The 19,912-nt window shown below is 34.1% G+C and overlaps 1 protein-coding gene across 1 annotated transcript in view; it reads right to left on the reverse strand.

Moving 5' to 3' along the window:
- The window catches only part of LOC135223702 (uncharacterized), a 331,013-nt gene that overhangs the window by 197,324 nt on the left and 113,777 nt on the right, over nucleotides 1-19,912 (reverse strand). The window contains 4 exon segments of the mRNA XM_064262426.1: nucleotides 4,429-4,596; nucleotides 5,246-5,411; nucleotides 12,945-13,128; nucleotides 15,268-15,309. Of these exon segments, the coding sequence (XP_064118496.1) occupies nucleotides 4,429-4,596; nucleotides 5,246-5,411; nucleotides 12,945-13,128; nucleotides 15,268-15,309 (560 nt within the window).

Here is a 19,912-nt window from a genome sequence, read left to right on the forward strand (position 1 = left end):
TACCTCTGGAAAGTTCCAGGGGGGACTAACTGAATATTTTGCTGGTAAAATCTCGATTCTTGGCATATTTAATTCACGGACAATAAAATTTACTCTAAAAGCAAATGGATGAGGTTTGCTTGGGGTGATTTTCATAAAACTGCCAATGCCTTTCATTTTTCATACAAATGCTGGTTAAAGACCTAGGTAGCCTCTGGAATCTATACCAGCTCTGAACCAGCAGACGCTTGTAATGAAGATCCAGTGGCACCTCATCAGCATCTACAAGCATGCTCTCGGTGGGAGATGATTTAAATGCTCCTGTACATAATCGTATTCCTCCATGATGAATTGAGTTGAGCATTTTAAGGCTATTTGGCTTCGCAGAAGTGTACACCTCACACCCATAACTTAATTTTGAAAAGACCAAGGCTTTATATAATCTCAACATCTGAGTTCGGTCTGCACCCCACGAAGTGTGAGACACGACTTTCAGCAAATTCATTGCTTTCAAGCATTTTGCCTTAACATATTTCAGATGTGGAATCCAAGTCAGCTTACTATCAAAAATCAAACCAAGAAACCTTGTTTCACCAACACAAGGAATTCTCTGCCTATGAATGAATAGATCTGGATCAGGGTGGATTCCCCTTATACGACAAAAGTGCATAGTTATCGTTTTACTGGCAGAAAATCTAAAACCATTAACCTCAGCCCATTTTACTATATTATCAATGCAGAGCTGAAGGCGGCGTTCAGCCACTGCCATCCTTGATGCTGCAAAGGAAATTGACAGGTCATCTACAAATAGGGTATAGGTTATATCTGGGGGAATTATTTTAGAAACCCCATTGATTACCAAGGCGAACAAGGTATTCCGAGGTTAAGGTGCTTCTCAATTATATTCATCAAACATTATTTCCAGAGTTACGACGCATGTTCAAGGGTTACGACGCCTACAACGCTCATCTAGCAGATGAAATATGACAGCAAAAATGCAAAATAATCAATATTTGAATTTTTTTTTTGATGAAAAATGCAATAAGAATGCAATTTGCATAGTTTTCAATGCACCCAAAGCATTAAAAGTAAGGTTTTCTTAGGATTTTTTACGATGTTCCGGCTTACGACGATTTTCGGCTTACGACAATTTTAAGCTTATGACGCGTCTCAAGAATGGAACCCCCGTCGTAACCCGGGGACTGCCTGTATATGATTCATCCCACATTCATGTATGTGGTTCATCGCAGTATTCAAAAGCATAGTTCTTCTGGTACAACCTACCCAATGGTAATTCGGAACGTCCTGCAAATGCCAGTCAATGGATTCATTTAACCAAGCTATCGGGCATTCATTGGGATTCAGACCTACTCTCTGGTTAGGTATTTGAGGCTAGACCAAGAAGGCTTCAAGGCAAAGGGAGGTAAGGAACTGCTGGCCTTTCTGATTTAACCTAGCCTAAGTGATTGAGTTCTTAGTCTGACCTAGCCTAGCTAGTCGAACATGCCTTAACCATCTTAGCCTGGCCTAAGTCGTTGAGTTCTTAGCCCAGCAAGTGGTTGAGTTCTAAGCCTAGCCTAACTAGTTTAAAGTTACCTTAACCTAGCCTAAGTGGTTGAATTCTTAGCCTAGCCTAACTGGTTCAAACCTACCTTAACCTAACCTAAGTGGTCGAGTTCTTAGCCTAGCCTAACTAGTTCAAAGCTAACTTAACCACCTTAACCTAGCTTAAGTGGTTGAGTTCTTAGCCTAGCAAGTTGTTGAGTTCTAGCCTGGCCTATCCTACCTAGTTGAACCTGTTTTATTATCTATCTTAGCGTGCCCTAAGTCGTTGAGTTCTTAGCCTACCCAAGCTAGTTCGAATCTGCCTTAACCATCTCCTAGCATAAGGAAGTTTGTTTTTAACCTTACAAAGGGCTGGGTTCTTGGCCTAGCATAGCACAGTCTGGTTAGTTCAAATCTTCCTTTCCATCTTAGCTTAGCCTAAGTGGTAGAATTCTTATGTAGCAAGACTAAGTGGATAAGTTCTTAGGCTAGCCTAGCATAGGCTACAATGGGTGAGCTAGTTTGAACCTTCCCTTACTGACTTATCCTAGCTTAGGTGGTTGGGTCCTAGGCCTAACCTAGATTGGGAAAACATATCTCTCCATCTTATCCTAGCCTAAGTGTTGGAATTCTTAGCCCAGCCCAGCTGGTTTGAGCTTATGTATTTTTTGGGTATACTCTTCAAATTCCCACATGTTCTGCCTCTTGATTCTCCAAGAAGATTCTTCCATTCTTAAAAAGTTTGGGATTGGGTTAAGTTCGATTCCTAGCTTAACCTACCTTTTCATCCAAGTAACCAGATCAGTAATGTAACTCATAGAAGATGGGATAAAGAGATGGAGGCAAAGAGGTTAGTCTACCATGCGATAATTATCGTTCATATGACTGAATGGTTCTTAACAGTTGTATGTAATTCAAAATTGTGTAATTTCACCAAAATGATCATTTATTCATTTTCATTGAAAAAATAACATTACATTATCCCAATGTTATTTACTGTAATTACAATACCATTAAAATTTCTGAAAGTTTACCAAAAGATGCGTGTTTCTGTGAATGCAACCACTGCTCAGTTTTTATATTTTCTCCGCTGGGCTTGCATACATAAAAGCTGATTTATTTGATACGGAATCATATCTCAAATATGCCATTAATATATATTAGGTAATACAAAAGTCAACTCTTCAAGGCAGTTAAAAAAAAGACTGGTGCATCACAAGGTTCCAAGCCCGGTTGGTGACCAGCATCCACCTCATACATGCACGTCAGTAGTCATCGCACCAAGGCTTAGGCTAGACTACCTATACACATCACTTAGAATTCAAAGTTGATTTTTAGACTGGTAGTATATGACAAACCCCAATTTTTAGGGATGAATTTTAAGATTTAAATGTCATTACATGCAGAAATATACAGTACTTAGCACAAAGTGCTTTGTATTCTTCATCTTATATCTGAAATTTGTCTTCATGTATCTTTTGCTTTTGTCTGTTTATTGAATCCAAGGTCTCAACTGATATCCAAGGATTTATGTCATGATACACCATATTCAGCAGATTGATGAACACTTGATATTAAACCAGTAAATCTATTACTGTTACAACATTCACTTTCCCCTTGAAGTTCCCCAAAAACCTTTATTATATTAAATCTAACTACTCTGTCAACTTTTCTGTTGGGTACTTTTGACTTCAACTCACAAATGGCAAGAGAAAGTTAGTGATCACTGCTGACACATGCTCTTCTGTAGCTCCTAAAATAGTTTCTGAAACTAATGCACCCAATTTTTTTTCATTCCTTGTCCATAACATCCACCATTCCCTCATTGCTCCTACCGTTTTCCATTCATATAAAAAACAACAATATTCATATTTATTCCTGGTATTTTACCTATAACATTCTGTTATTCTATATATGTATAATCCACCATGCCCAGGAGTTAGATCCATTTCTAAATCCATGAAGAATTCATAGACTAAATACAATAAGGGAGAGTTCCCTGTACCACATAGTTCCTAGCTGGCTGAGGCCAAAGACCCCTGCAGTTGCCTACTTGATTTTAACCAGGATCATCCACCAGGTACGCTGTGTTAAAGCGGAGACAGAGCAATCAGTCCCTAAACCTTATCCATTGTCCCACTGCTAATATTTCCTGGTCCTCATCTAGAAAAGGACCTCATTTTCAATTGTGGACCTAGCTATTACCTAGAGGTGTCACCTACAAGGCAGCAAATGCTCTTGCCCAGAGCTGGACACCCTAATCAAGGTACTGCCAGCTGAGCAAGGAGGAGTAATTAAAGGCCTGACTAATTTGGTTGTGTAAGATTCACAGCTATAAAGAGGAAATCACCAGATTTAGGCTGCTGGCCCCATGGCCCCCATTCATACCTGGGGGTCAGGGAGCCGGAAAGGCACAGAGAGGACAACTAACAGTACGTAATTCTATTTACCTTCTCTTATCATTATTGCCTCAATTTCTGTACAGTGAATTATCTCAAGATTTTTAAAAATAAGTAAATAAATAAATAAATACTGTATACCAAATGAATAGTCAACATTAACCTAACAATATACTACAATTCAACTACCCAAAAATTTTGTTATGTCCATTTAAATATTGGCCGACATAAAATTCAAACTCAGAGAGTACTTAACAACTGTCGTGAATAAAAACTACTACACTAACTCCAATCTTTGTGCAGCATTTCAAGTTCTGGTGTGAGATACAAGTGTTAACAACTATGTATCAAGAAAAATGAAGACAGCATTGAGTCTAAAATGTGATGTGTATGTGTGTGTGCATACCTTGGTGAATGGTGCGGTGAGGAGGGGGGGACTCGGAGCGCTCACTTGGCGAAGGTGGGGTTGGGGGACGTTCTAAGTATCCAGGATCCACGTAGTTACCTGCTGCAGCATCCCGAAAATGTCCGCTGTATCCAGCTTCATTTTGTGGTGGGTAGCCAACTTGTCCATATGGGTATTCTTGACGAGACGGAGGACCACGGGAATATGGATCATATTCATAACCTGCATTCGACGTAGGAGGATATCCTTCATACTGGCTTCGAGAGCCTGTGAGGAATATAACCAACCTTGAATGTAACATTTTCATAGCAGGCCTTTACATCCAAGTTAAAGATAAACAATGACATTTTCCACAGTTTCTCTTCCTTATACTACAGATGTGCACATGAATTTCCAATCCATCTAAATTTAAATCTAAGGAATAAAATTAGTGCCTCTCTTGAAATGGAGTTTGGAACAAACCAGATTTAAACCTCATTGGAATACTGAAATATAACTCTGACATCTCTCTCTAAAGTCTGATAAGGCATTATTACTGTATGTATTGGTACAGTGTTCCCCCTCTGTATTTGCGGGGGATGCATACTGGATCCCCCCGGGCAATAGCTAGAATCCATGAATAGTTGAAACCTGTATAAAAATGCTTAAAACTGCCTATTTTGTTAGTTAAAACTAAAGAAAAACCCACTAAAAATTTTTAGACCTGGTTTTTTTCAATAGTTTTATCACAAAAAGTGAATTATGATTGAGAAAAAAAAATTGTATATTTCTCATAGAAAATACAGCGAATAAGTGAACTTTCTGCGAATACTTTTTTTTTTTTTTTTTTTTTTACTGTAGTACCTCCTCTTCATACAGAGCCCAGTTAAGAAACTACCATAAAAAAAGTTGTATTTGAAGTGTAGCATTAACTCACCAGCTTCGCTGGCCGGGGAGTGAGGTCGGTAAGGGTCCATGGCATATCCGGGTTGTGAAGGAGGGGATTGAACGTATGAGCCGTATTCTCCTCCTGGGTATTCTATTACCTCACCGTTAGGCCCTATGTGACGGACCTCTCGGATAACTTTTGTGGTGGTAGTAATCTGAAATGTGTAACAGAATTTGCAAAATTAGGCTAAGAAGCAGTAATCTGGCCAAAAGACAATCTGAAGAATCTTATTAACACAAAATGCAAATTTGCAAATCACCCTTCAACTAGGAAGCTATTTGCCTTCAAAAACCCCAGGTTCATGACATCAAATAATTCACAGTCAAACAATCGAGTAATTCCCAAAGTATGTATTGATTCATGTTCCATGGCAAACCCATATGTCTACCATGAACTGTATTTATATATAGTACTAACATGGCAAAGTAATATTTAGCTTGGTGTGTTTGACAATATTTACGGCAGTTTTTGGTAGAGCTATTATAGCTACACAATTTCTGGAATGATTTAGGGCATATTAACACTGACTGTATGCAGTGGAACCTCGGTTTTCGTACATAATCCATTCCAGAACCTCCCACGAAATCCGAAACGTACGAAAACCAAAACAATAATTCCAATAAGGAATTATGTAAACACAATTAATGCTTTCCAGACCCCCCAAAAATATTAACAAAAATACATTTATAGGGAATAATCACAGTTTTACATGCAGAAAATAATGAGAAATAAATGTAAATGACTAATGAAATAAATAAATGAAAATTTAACAGCACAATTACCACTTGTTAGTGAATGGAAGACGGAGAGCAGGGGAGAGAGAGGTGGAGAGGTTATTGTTTGGAAGGAGAACCTCCCTCCAGAAGGACTTCAGGTATCAAGGACCTATCTGGGGTTACTTCTATTCATTTTTACTGGGCACTAGTATCTGAGGTTACTGATTATATATTGTATAATTGTTATGGGTATAGATAAGTGTGATTATATATTGTATAATTGTTATGGGTATTTTATGCATTGTTGAAATATGGTGGGTGTCCTATATATAGACAACATGTGGTAGATTCTAGAAGGTGTCTGTTGATGTATTTAAGTTGTGTTGTGACGTCATAGGCTGTGACGTCATAGACAAGATGGCGGCGGCGTCGGCAGGATGTAAACAATAACACGGGGCAGTAGAAAGCACGTGGTGGTGGTGTGTGGTTGGTAGGGGAGAGCTCTCTGTCTGGTAGGAGTTGTTTTTTGGGTCGTAAGTCTTGTGGTGCTGGTGTTTTAAGGTGATTTCTGGAGTGTACTGGAGTTGGAGAAAGCGTACAGGTGGGTAGATTATTCATTTTTATAGAGAAAGAAAGGAGTTAGGCTAGGCCAAAATTCAAACTGGTAGCAGAGCGTGGTTGATCAAAGATGCCTGGATCCGACAGTGAACAAAGGGAGACTACTAGATGGAGAAGGGAATGTCCTAGGTTTAGCGGGATACAAGAAGAATACAAAGAATGGAAAGGTCAAGCCGAAGATTGGCTATTGTTGTATGGAGAAGATACAAAATACCCGGCGATAGAAATGAGAATGAGCTTAAAAGGGAAAGCCCGAGAGCTAGTGGAAGCATTAGATAAAGATAAACTTACTGGTACAGAGGGTCCAAAGTTAATCCTAGAGAAACTAGATAAAGCCTATCTAAAAGACTCGGTAATGGAGAATTACGGTAGAATAAAAAGATACCTTCTAATAAGAAGAAGAATCTAGTGAAAATATGGCGGACTATTTAATTAGATACGAGAAGGCAGCATCTGAGTGTGAAAGAGCAATGGGGAAAGGCGCGCTTGAAGGCGAAGTCAAGGGGTATCATGTAATAGAGCAAGCAAATCTCACGGAAAAATCAAAACAAATGGTATTATCGGCTTGTGGGCAAGAAAAGCTAGAGTACGGAACAGTGTTGCAACAATGAAAAGACTATTTGAGGGATTAGGGACTAAAGAGGAACGGGAATGGTGGGGTTCGTCAGAAGGCAATGCCAGTTCTGGGAGAGGGAGGGAAAACCAAAGATATCGGGGAAGATGGAACCGAGGAAGGGGTGGTAGAAATCCTATAAACAAAGAAGGGAAGGTAACAGTATGTGCAATATGCAGCTCAGAATGGCATTGGGCTAGGGATTGTCCTCAGAATTTTCATAATAGGAAGAAAACTGAAACAAGACTAGAAGAAAATAAGGTAAAACAGAAAATGGGACAGAAGAAGAAGAGGTTTATGTAGGAGAAGTTAATAAAATAGTGGAAGCATCATGGGAGGTGGTTGATGCAATTTTGGACACAGGGTGTAAATCAACAGTTTGCGGGGAATTGTGACTAGCACGTATTGTCATGGATTTGAGTCAGGAAGAGTTGAGGAGAATGAGGGACACTAGGACAGAGTCTAATAAAGTGTTTAATTTTGGTGAGACATCTTATAAGTCCAGAGGAATAATAGAAATACCTGTGATACTAAAAAACAGAAAGTTTTATTTGAAGACGGAAATTCTGCAAGGTGATATACCCTGGCTGATAGGTAAGCAAACCATGAGTAAAATGGGTATGACCTAAATTGAAAGAAAATTGTGTCATAGTAGAAGTATTAGGGGGAATGAAAGTAGAGTTAAGAGAAGACGAACAGGGTCATTTAAGAGTGCCTATAAGGAGGAGGAAGGTAGAAGAATTATTACTGGAGGGTTGGAAGGGAAAGAATCCGAGGGAAATTAAGAACACAATGAAGAAATTACATTTACAGTTTGGTCATGGAAGTGGAGATAAAATATGGAAGCTAACAGAGGAAGCACAATGGAGTAATGGGTTAATCGAAAAAGAAAAAGAGGAAATAAGAAAGTTACTAACGGAACTGATTAAAATTGTGAGGTTTGTAAAAAATACAAAAGAAACCCCGCCAACCGGTAGTAGGCTTTTCTTGGAGTAAAACGTTCAATGAAGTCGTAGCGATGGATGTGGGAGAGATAGAAGAGAGAAAGTTCTTGGTAATAGTGGATATGGCAACGAGATATTGTCAGGCCTGTTGGATAAAAGATAAGAAACCAGAAACTATAATAAAGATACTTTTTGAGTGCTGGTTTGCTATATTTGGAGCACCCTCCAAAATATTGTCAGATAATGGGGGAGAATTTCAAAATGAAAAAGTAAGGAGGATGGCAGAAAAATGGAATATTAAAGTATTAGCCACAGCATCAGAATCTCCGTGGAGCAACGGATTATGTGAAAAGACCGTAGGCATGATCAAGGGAAGTGTAAGGAAGATGATGGAGGAAGAGGAAGTAGATTGGTCCCTAGCTTTGAAATGGGTAGTGAGTGCTAGGAACTGTTTAATGAATAATGGAGGTTTCTCTCCCAACCAATTAGTATTTGGAAAAAACCCTTCACTGCCTAACCTAATAGGAGAAGAAAGTTCTAGTCCTGCAAGCAGAGAAAAAGGGATGGAAGAGGGTATGGTAAGGGACACACTGAATGCAATGCACAAGGCCAGAGAAGCATTTATAAAAAATGAGTCCTGTAATAAAATAAGAATAGCGCTAAACAAAAACATCAGAGAACATAAATTTGAAGAAGCAGTGGTAGGAGATGAGGTATTCTATAAGAGGGAAAATGAAAATGAATGGAGAGGACCTGCTCAGGTAGTGGGAGTATCGGGGAAAACAATAATAGTCAAACATGGGGATTCTTTAAGAGAAGTAGCTAGGATACATGTGACAAGGATTCAACGACGATCACCAGATACAGAAGAGATATCGGCTAGAATAGATAAATCCCATGGGTGAAAGGTAGGTCAGATGGCCCAAATGAAGGAAAGTAGATTGGCTGGAAGGAGAGAGATAATGGGTGAGAGAAGGAATGCAGACACAGAAGAGACTATAGAAAGAGAGGTGATAGAGGAAACAGTGGAAGATAACGGGCAAAGTGGGTCAATAGAAAGCGAGTTAATGGAAGAGATACCAAAATTCAAAAAGGGAAATAGAGTTAGGGCTATAAACAATGATACAGGACAAGTAGAAGAATGGACTATTTTAGGTCTTGCAGGAAAAAGATCAAGCCAAGCATGGGCTGATTCGTACAATATACGAGACTCACAGTCAGGTGACAAAGGGTGGGTTAACTTGAGGGATTATAGTCAGGTAGAAAAAATTGAAGATGAAGAGGAGGTGTTGCTGGGATTTGAAAATAGAAGCATAATGGAAGCTAAAGAAAAAGAACTTCTAAGTTGGAGAGATAACCAGGTATATGAGGAGGTAAATGATGTTGGACAAAAAGCTATATCTACAAGATGGATAGTAACTGAAAAGATAAAAGGGGGGGAAAGGATATGTAAAGCAAGATTGGTAGCTAGAGGGTTTGAAGAAGAAATGGCTGAGTGGGAAAAGGATGCTCCCACATGCAATGCTGAAATTTTAAAATTCTGTCTAACCATAATAAAGGTGAAAAATTGGAATTGTTATACATTGGATGTCAAAAACTGCATATTTACAAGGTGACGAGATACAAAGAGAAGTGTACTTGAAGCCACCAAGGGAAGATGGTTGGAGGGGATTATGGAAGTTGAAGAAAACAGTCTATGGGCTCAAGGATGCAGCAAAAGCATGGTATTGTAAAGTGGTGAAAGTAGTGAAGGAGCTTCAAGGTGAGAGAAGTAGACTAGAACCTAATATATTCTTTTGGAAAAAGAACAATAAATTGGAAGGCATTTTGTGTACACACGTAGATGATTTTTGCTACGGAGGAACTGAAGGATTCTTAAAGGAAACGATTGGGAGATTGAAAAGGGAAATTGCAAGTAGGAGAACAAGAGAGTAAAAGGTTCAAGTATATAGGAGTAGTAATAGAGCAGAAGGAGAATAGATTTTCCCTTAATCAGTGGCAGTATATAAATTCCATAAGAGAACCAGAGGCTAGAAGATATACGGGTAATAGAGTGCTAGAACAAAAAGAGTTAACAGAGTACAGATCAGTGGTAGGACAGCTGAATTGGGTATCACTACACACGATGCCAGAAATATCATATGATATTAGCGAATTAAGTAAAGCATTTAAAGAAGGAACAACTCAGGATATGAAGAAACTTATTAAAATTGTGAGAAAAACTAAGAGCATGATGGGCGAAGTTACAATAAGTGAGATGGAAGAAGAAAGGGTTTATTGGGAAGCCTATGCAGACGCTTCATTTGGAAACATAGAAGATGGCCATACTCAACTGGGTTATATTATTTCTTTGACAGATGGGAAGAGGAGAAGTCCCATATGGTGGAAGTCTAGGAAATCCAGGAGAGTGGCAAAATCCACCATTGAGGTGAATGCCCTGAGTGTTTGGGGAAGCTGTAGAAGGATTGATATATTTCAAGCATTTGTGGGAAGAGGTAGTAGGAGGGAGAAATTTAGAAGCCTTGGTTAACACTGATAGTAAAACACTAATGACCGCCATCAAATCGAGCACTGGTGTAAGTAGCAAGAGATTAAAAATAGATATTGCTGCAATAAGGGAAACCATTGAATCCGGGGAAATAAAGGAGGTGAGATGGATAAAAGGAAAGGAGCAAGTGGCTGATGTATTAACTAAAGCAGGAGTTTCAGGGGAATGTATTAGAAATTATGTAGAGGGTAAAGAGTTGGAGGACGAAGGAAATTAAGAGGGGAATACTAGGTTAGGAAACAGTCGGAGGGGAGGGAGAAAGAGATAAGTGTGATTATATATTGTATAATTGTTATGGGTATAGATAAGTGTGATTATATATTGTATAATTGTTATGGGTATTTTATGCATTGTTGAAATATGGTGGGTGTCCTATATATAGACAACATGTGGTAGATTCTAGAAGGTGTCTGTTGATGTATTTAAGTTGTGTTGTGACGTCATAGGCTGTGACGTCATAGACAAGATGGCGGCGGCGTCGGCAGGATGTAAACAATAACACGGGGCAGTAGAAAGCACGTGGTGGTGGTGTGTGGTTGGTAGGGGAGAGCTCTCTGTCTGGTAGGAGTTGTTTTTTGGGTCGTAAGTCTTGTGGTGCTGGTGTTTTAAGGTGATTTCTGGAGTGTACTGGAGTTGGAGAAAGCGTACAGGTGGGTAGATTATTCATTTTTATAGAGAAAGAAAGGAGTTAGGCTAGGCCAAAATTCAAAGTTACTTCCCCTCTTCGTTTTTTTACCGGCACTAGTATCTGAGGTTACTTCCTCTCTTCGTTTTTTTACTGGTACTAGAACCAGCTTCAGAGTTATTGGACCCCTCTCACACAACAAAACTGTCCAGAGACCAGTCTTTCTAACATTTCTTTAAAATTTGCCTAAAGTTAAACATGGCATTGTCATTAAACATGTTGGAGACATGGATTACAACTTCTTTGTTGGGATGAGGATTCTCCACAAAATTTTTTACATCATTCCACTTAGCAAACATGTCCTTAACCCATGAAGTAGGCATATTATGTCTCCCCATCTGTTTTCTGAATTTTTCAAGCCAGCCTCTGCTGCCTTTAAATTCAATAACAGCAGCACTTGTAGGCATTTTCTCATTGAGATTGGCATGCAACTTCCTCCAAAACTTTGCTACGAGTTTTTTCTTGAATTCCATAGTCTTTCTCGCCTTTTTTACAGAAGGGCTAGGACTTGGAACTTTCTTTGGCCCCATGACGGCTTATTTAGCATTGCAATCGACTAAAAAAAGCACAAAAATAACGAACACAAAAGCAGAATGGTTTATGAAAGATGGGATGCTTTGGGCACTTGATATGGGGCTGGTCATGCACTGAGCTCCGGATTGAGCGTTTCCAAGTGTACGAAAATTGAGGAAACATACTATAACCGAGACAAAATTTCATCAAAAAAATTCTACAAAAACCGAAACATACGAAAAGAGAGGCGTACGAAAACCAAGATTTGACTGTACTATATTGATTCATGTTCCATAGTGTCTACCATAAACTGTTTCATATATAACATGACAAAGTAATATTTAGCCTTGTGTGTTTGACAATATTTATGGCAGTTTTTGGAAGAGCTGTTATAGCTACATGTATTTTTTTTAATGATTTATAAAAATTCTATATCACTGATAATCTTCAGTTAAAACGCTCTTTCTTTGGTAACTGAAGCTTAAGTTTATTTATGAGATTTATATAGTAAATCATTCTTCAGTGGGACATTTTTAGCAATTTGTTTAAGCTGTATCATGTAGTACAGAAATTCAGGCAAAAAAGTGCAGAAGACATACGAGAGTAAACCAAATATCACATGGATAACTACAAGGGAAAACATGGCATAAAAAACCTTGAAGGAATATTTTCATTTCTAATTACTCCTCCATAGTATTTTCATTTCTACTTACTATACTCCTCCTCCTCTTTCTATTCTTCTATTCTCTTTTTCACACATGGCATTCAATGAAGTGGAAGTTTGCCATACATACATATGGTTCAGAAAAGCATGTCATTTTTAAGAAAAAATATGCAGTGGCAATAATAATAAAAACAGTTTTTTATAAGGTTAAACATGATAAAATACATGCTACTTTAGAGGACAAATTAAGTATGTAACATTTCATTCAAGACTTTATTAGACATTTCACCTGATTTTTATATAAAAACTCCAAATTTACTAGAACTACTAAGTACAAGGAAAGTTCAAAGGTGAACCATGTATAATCTAACTGATGAATAACTTGCCTGTTGAGTTGTGTGTTGTGTTTGTTTCTGTGAGACCAAGTGTAGGTTATCTTGACCTGATGATGACACAGATAAATGAGAGGAACTGGGACTCTCGTTTTGTGGATGGCCGTTAGTAGTAGTAGTTTGTGGCCCGTAATCTACACTATAGGAGGTGGTAGTTGTTGTCACCTCAGGTTGATTGCTGAAAAGAATGAACCATCATATAAAGAGAGATTACTGAAATGTTTAAGCCATGTTCAAGAGTCTTCAAAATATTTATTTAAATTAAATTCAAATTAATAAACACCGGGACATTGTATAACTTAGGTAAAACAAATACTGAATAACATTATCTAAAGATTCTCTATCCTATTATCCAAATGCAGTATTTCTAGAACAGAATATGTAAAATTCAATCTGCACATAACGCAATTTAATAATAAAAAATAATTGACAAATTTTATTAAGCAGTCTTAAAACATGACTTGGAAAGTAAAGCAATCCCAAAAGTAAATCAATTTTACAATAAAATGTTCTGTTCATAGTTGTTAAAACTGCACATCAATAAGTCTCCCAATGTGTACCATTATGTTGCACAACAAAGATCCAGTTACAGTGCATACAGTCAAATTTTTATAAAATATGAAACTATAACTAAAATATGAAACTCTAAACAACTAACTTTCACATTACATGTGAAACAACATATTTAATGACTGGTCTCATCTACCTTAGTTTTGTTTGCAAAACAAAATGACAGAGAATTACGAATACTCTTCTGGTTTCCCACAACCCTTTTAATATATAATGCAAAATTTGAAGATTTTCTCTATATAATTCTAAGGAATATATAAACAAATTCCTTCAAAATTCAAGGAAAATTATACTACACACAAACTTTTGTTACCCAAAAGACATCCAAGCAAAATATAAAACTCCTTGTTTTCAGTTGGACTTGAAACTAACTGAGCATGTTATTCAATTAGGAAATCATTTATAAGACACACTTTATCTCCAAATGTTTTCTTGTGGTTCTTCATACTCAAGAATTTTTATAAAATATAAAATACTACCTGGGATTGAACATTTCATGACCACACCCAAAGTATTGCAAGTTCTGGTCTTCAAAAAAAATATAATCTTTACATATACAATAAAAACTGAAATACAACAGCTATTGTATGGAATATATTGTACTGCACTAAAGATAATTAAAAATTAAGTGAGTAGAATTGTCTACTTTCAAAATTTGTCTTCACAATTTAGTTTTTACGAAAATAAAAGTGTTCTTACACACATTACATACGCGTATGTACCTGACTCTATAACCTAACCATGAACATTAAAAACCTTTTCCTCTCTACTTATTGAAGATTTTACTAGTGAAATATTTGTTAACTTATGAATGAGATAGTACAGCATGCAGATAATGTGATTCTTCTTATGGCTTTAATGATTTTCTGGCTTTCCTCATTTCTTCTACTTATTTTTCAGCCCTCTTCGGTCTACAAACCGTTCTTGAGAGTTTACAAGAATGAAGATACAATAACAGACTATTATCTTACTACCACTCCAATCCAATAGTTCTTCATTTAACTGAACCTCTATTCCAGTGATGTTTTGGATATTTGGGTTAATTTCACATGTCTTGGAAAGATCACACAATTAGACAGATTGGGCATTTTCAGTAGGGGTGAGTTCAATTTTCTAACAATACTCTTTCTTGTTTCCTCCATGCCTTGATATCATCATTATTATTTAGTTCAACCAACCAGATTAAAAGTCCTTGCCAGGTAATTGAATTAACCTATGAAATGGTTGTCAGAAATAAAGTTATATCTTACCCTAAGTTATTACTGTATATGAAAGCTCCTTAGACAGTCATGGCCTTGCCTTTGAGTTTGTCCCAAAAGAACATACGTACAGTGACTACAGTCATTATAAATACTACTACTACTACTACTACTACTACTACTACTATAAAATAATAATAATAAAAATATTTGTGAAAACATAAAAACTGCAAACTTAACAATGATAAGCTAGCTTACGAGTTTTCAATAAAGTCTAAGAGTATGAAAATACAGCAAATTAATATTGTGTGTGGAAAAATCAATAATTGCATAAACTGCATAAACTAACTAGTATAACATTTCCAATCCTCTAACCTTCAAATTATTTGCAAAAAAATGAAAAATTAGTACTTTTGAAACATTCACTAAAAATATGCAAATTCATGAAGTGCTAGATTAATATAACTTATACTCAGAATATAAATTAATGTACAAGTTTCTAAATGAAAAACCTTAAAAAAAGCTTCTATATAAAATTTCAGACTTACGCATTTGAACTGTTCTTGGCAGCCTTTTCCTTCTCTAGAACTCTGAGCATCAACAGCAGCACAAAAAAAATAAAGGTCAAGTTAGCTAGCAATTAACCTGCTGTGTAAATATTTACCATTCTTTTATGTGAATACCAATATATAAATGTATGTACGTATGTATATATGTGTGTGTATATATATATGGTATATATATACATATATGTATATATAATATATATATATATATATATATATATATATATATATATATATATATATATAATATATATATATATATATATATATATATATATATATATATATATATATATATATATATATATATATATATATATATATATATATATATATATATATATATATATATATATATATATATATATATATATATATATATTTTATATATATATATATATATATATATATATATATATATATATATATATATATATATATATATATATATATATATATATATATATATATATATATATATTATATTATATATATATATATATATATATATATATATATATATATATATATATATGATATATATACAGTATAATAATTTCCAATAATCACATGACTAAAAGGACTGTGAAATTCTGCCATGATGTCTTTCCTTTGCTTTGTACTATTCCACACATCATAAAAGTTTTACTTCCAGAAATTTTAATGGGTAGGGTTATACTTGTTTACTGGCTCCTAGTTAGTAGATCGAAGGCTACGTTGTATTTGCATTAAGGCAATAATGTTAAACAATTTTGTTGTTTAAACTTATGCAATGCAACATCAAGTGAGTGCCGTTGAAGCGCCATTAATGGCAAAAAACCGACTCAAGGTGGAAATCAACTTACAGCATGGGTGTGTTCCAGAGGGAAATCTGTGAATACTCGAGTCTACGAATACGGGGGGTTCACTGTGTGTATGTATATATGTGTGTGTGTGTGTGTGTGTTTCTAACATACATAAGTATGCTGGGTACACTATAGTACAGTGCTACGGCATTGCAAATAAGTGCAACAACATGTCCATCCCCCCCAAGTGCTCATTTGCAACCTTTTAATTGTTAAAATTTGGGTGTTGAGCAGTACTTTATTACTTTTCCCATTAAAGGGAAATCAGCAATAATACAAACAGAAAATTCTACCTACAATAATATATGTGACCTATTTTCATATTTACTTATGTAACCTCCAGAAGAGTAAAAGAAAATATCTAGAAAGCAACTCTTAAATATCTACCCCCTATTCCTTGCAATATTCCATGCAATGTCAAATCAATCATCAATAAGGGGTTAATAACATTTTTGACTGAATTTTAACTGATGACTTCCATTCTTGAAATTAACTGATCATTTTAATAATCTTCCTTGAAGGGATATGGATATGAGCATTCACACACTCCAGAGGAAAACAGTGTACAATACTCATTAACAAAATATCTAGTAATCAGTATGGTACCTCCCAGTGATTAGGAAGTACTAAAAGGCTAAAATGCCCCTCCAAGAACTGAATTACTGTCAAGATCACATGTTCTGAGTACAATGAAAAATTCATTTAATTTCTCCCTTCACGATCATAAAACCAGAAATAGTTCTGAAACGATATTACTGGAGGCACTTCTATTTGATGTATGGTACTAGTGTTAAACATTCTTTTATTGGGAAGTTTCCAAAACTATAGGTCTAGCATCCACTAGTCTTCTGAAATTAAACAACCTCTAAGAGACAAATGCAGGGGGAACAGGTCTCTCAAGAGATATTTATCATGGTGTGCAACACGCATGAAAAATTCACACAAAAACAAATAAAATAACAGATTTTCTTTTAACTGTAATTTCATTAGTACAAACTTTGTCCATTACATAAGTTTGGTTTATTTGGGTTAAATTATCTTTAACTGAGCCTCTTCTTTTGTTAACTCAGTAAGTTCTGCAAAAGAAAAGCACATAAAAATAACAAGGTGTGAACCACTGCAAACTCAATATTGCACTTAATTTATTCTTTAACAAATCTCATACTTGCATCTACAGAATCATAAAAAATGCTATAAAGGCAGAGGTCTCAGATCCGCTAACTCATTGTATCTCTTATACACATATTCTAGAGGAAGCAGGTAAACAAACGACCTTTTTCAATACAGCCTCCTCATCTTTCCATCAAACTTTCCTGAAAACCCTTATTGCTGATATTAGATTATGCCAGCAAAGATCTTGCTCACAGAGCAACACTTAACTCTAGGTTCTTATGTACCCATTTTATCCTCAAACTTCCCACACCCACTTACATGTATGTATTCACATTCTACAACATGCTCATCAAAATGGGTGTTTCCTTTACAAATTTATGAAAATTTCATAACTTTATGTCCATATGTAATGCTTTTATTACACACACACAAAAATTCAATACATCTGACAAGATTTCCCCTATCACCTGGAATCAAAACTGTCAGTAATGAAATGAAACATGTTTAGTACTCACAAAATAAAATAATACTGTTTCCTTATAATAATTATGAGAAAATTCAATGCTCCATTGTATATTTATTATTAAGAAGATTTACACCATGTACAGTACATAACAAACAAGTTGGGAAGTTCAAACTACAACACGATATTAAGAATATTTCACTTGACTAAAAAAATGGAAAAATGGCTAAAATACAGTAAAACCCTTTGAAATTCAATAATAATATAGAAAAACTCTGATTCTTTGTTTGTCTACATAGACTAATACAGTAAGACCCCCATATTCACAGGGATGGGTACAACACCCACCATGAATAGCTAAAATCTGCAAAAACTTAAAACTACTCTTAAAATGCTTAGAACTACCTATGTTGATAGTTTTATTATATATATATATATATACATATATATTATATATATATATATAATACATACATATTTTATATATAATTATATATAACATATATATACATACATACTATACTATATATATATCATACTAATTTGATATACATATATTATATATATATATATTATATAAGCATTACATAATCTATAATATATATATATACATATCTATACATACATACATAGATATATTATATATACAAAATACGTATATATAATACATAACTACATTACATACGTTATTATATAATCTACATAAATATATATATACATACGTATATATATACATACTCATACATACATACATACAACTACATTACATAATTACATACATACATATATATATATATATATAAATATATATATATATTTATATTATATATATATATATATATATAATACTATATATAAATAAAATATATATATATATACTATATATAATATATATAGTATATATATATATATATATTACCATACATATATATATATATATATATATATGTATATCTTATACATACATATATATATAATATGTATAATACATATGATCTACATACATACATACAGATATATAAACTTACATACATATTATTACATTACATACATACTACATATATATATCTACATACATATATAGAACATACATATATTTTATACATGACCTAATACAGAATACATCCTACATACATACAATACATACATACATACATATATATATATATATATATATATATACATATATAATATATATAATATATATATAATATATATATATTATATAATATAATATATATATTATTTTTTATATTATATATATAATAATATATATATCTATATTACCTACAATATAATATATATATATATATATATATATGATATATATATATATATATATATATATTATAATATATATATATATAATATATAGATATATATATAAGAGTATATATATATATATATATAAAAAAAATAAATATATATATATATATATATATATATATATATATATTAATAATATAATATATTATATATAATATATTATAATATATATATATTATTATTATAATATCTATATATATATTAATATAATATTTATTAGATATATATATATATATATATACTTATATATAATATATATATATTATTATCTAGTATATTTATTACCTAAGTATTTTAAAGGTTTTATCACAAAAAAGTGCAATTAGTCAAAATTCAAATAGATGAATTTTCCGCAAATAATGGGTATATAGTCCATAAAAAAAATCCGCGAATAGGCAAGACCACAAATAGTGAGGGTTGACTGTACTGTATACTGCTAAGTAAATTGTTATAATCATGTACTAATCAATACTCACCCCAGTCCCTAGTTAAGCACTACTTAAAGTCAGTTTATCTTACTGAACTTAACCACTTGTATATTTCTTAACCTTTTAAAAAGCAAAGCACTAAGACCTATGCAATACATAACATACCCTCTTAACAAATACTGCCACTATGAACTACATAAAAAATAAACCCATTTAATAACCACAAGCAGTAGCATTCCTCTATACAAAGAAGCTACTATTTATGGGCGCCTCAGTTATGCAAGATTAAACTTTAGCAGTTGTATATTTTGAGTAAAAATTCAATTAAAATACAATAATTCTTAGGTATTTGAGCCAAACATTTACAGAAAACTTGCGATTTGAGCCAAACATTTACAGAAAACTTGCGAATAAAAGATTCACCTCAACATCTAATAAAAGAAACTTTCAAA

Source organism: Macrobrachium nipponense, chromosome 20, assembly GCF_015104395.2.
Source record: "Macrobrachium nipponense isolate FS-2020 chromosome 20, ASM1510439v2, whole genome shotgun sequence".
In the NCBI taxonomy this organism is placed as follows: Eukaryota; Metazoa; Arthropoda; class Malacostraca; order Decapoda; family Palaemonidae; genus Macrobrachium; species Macrobrachium nipponense.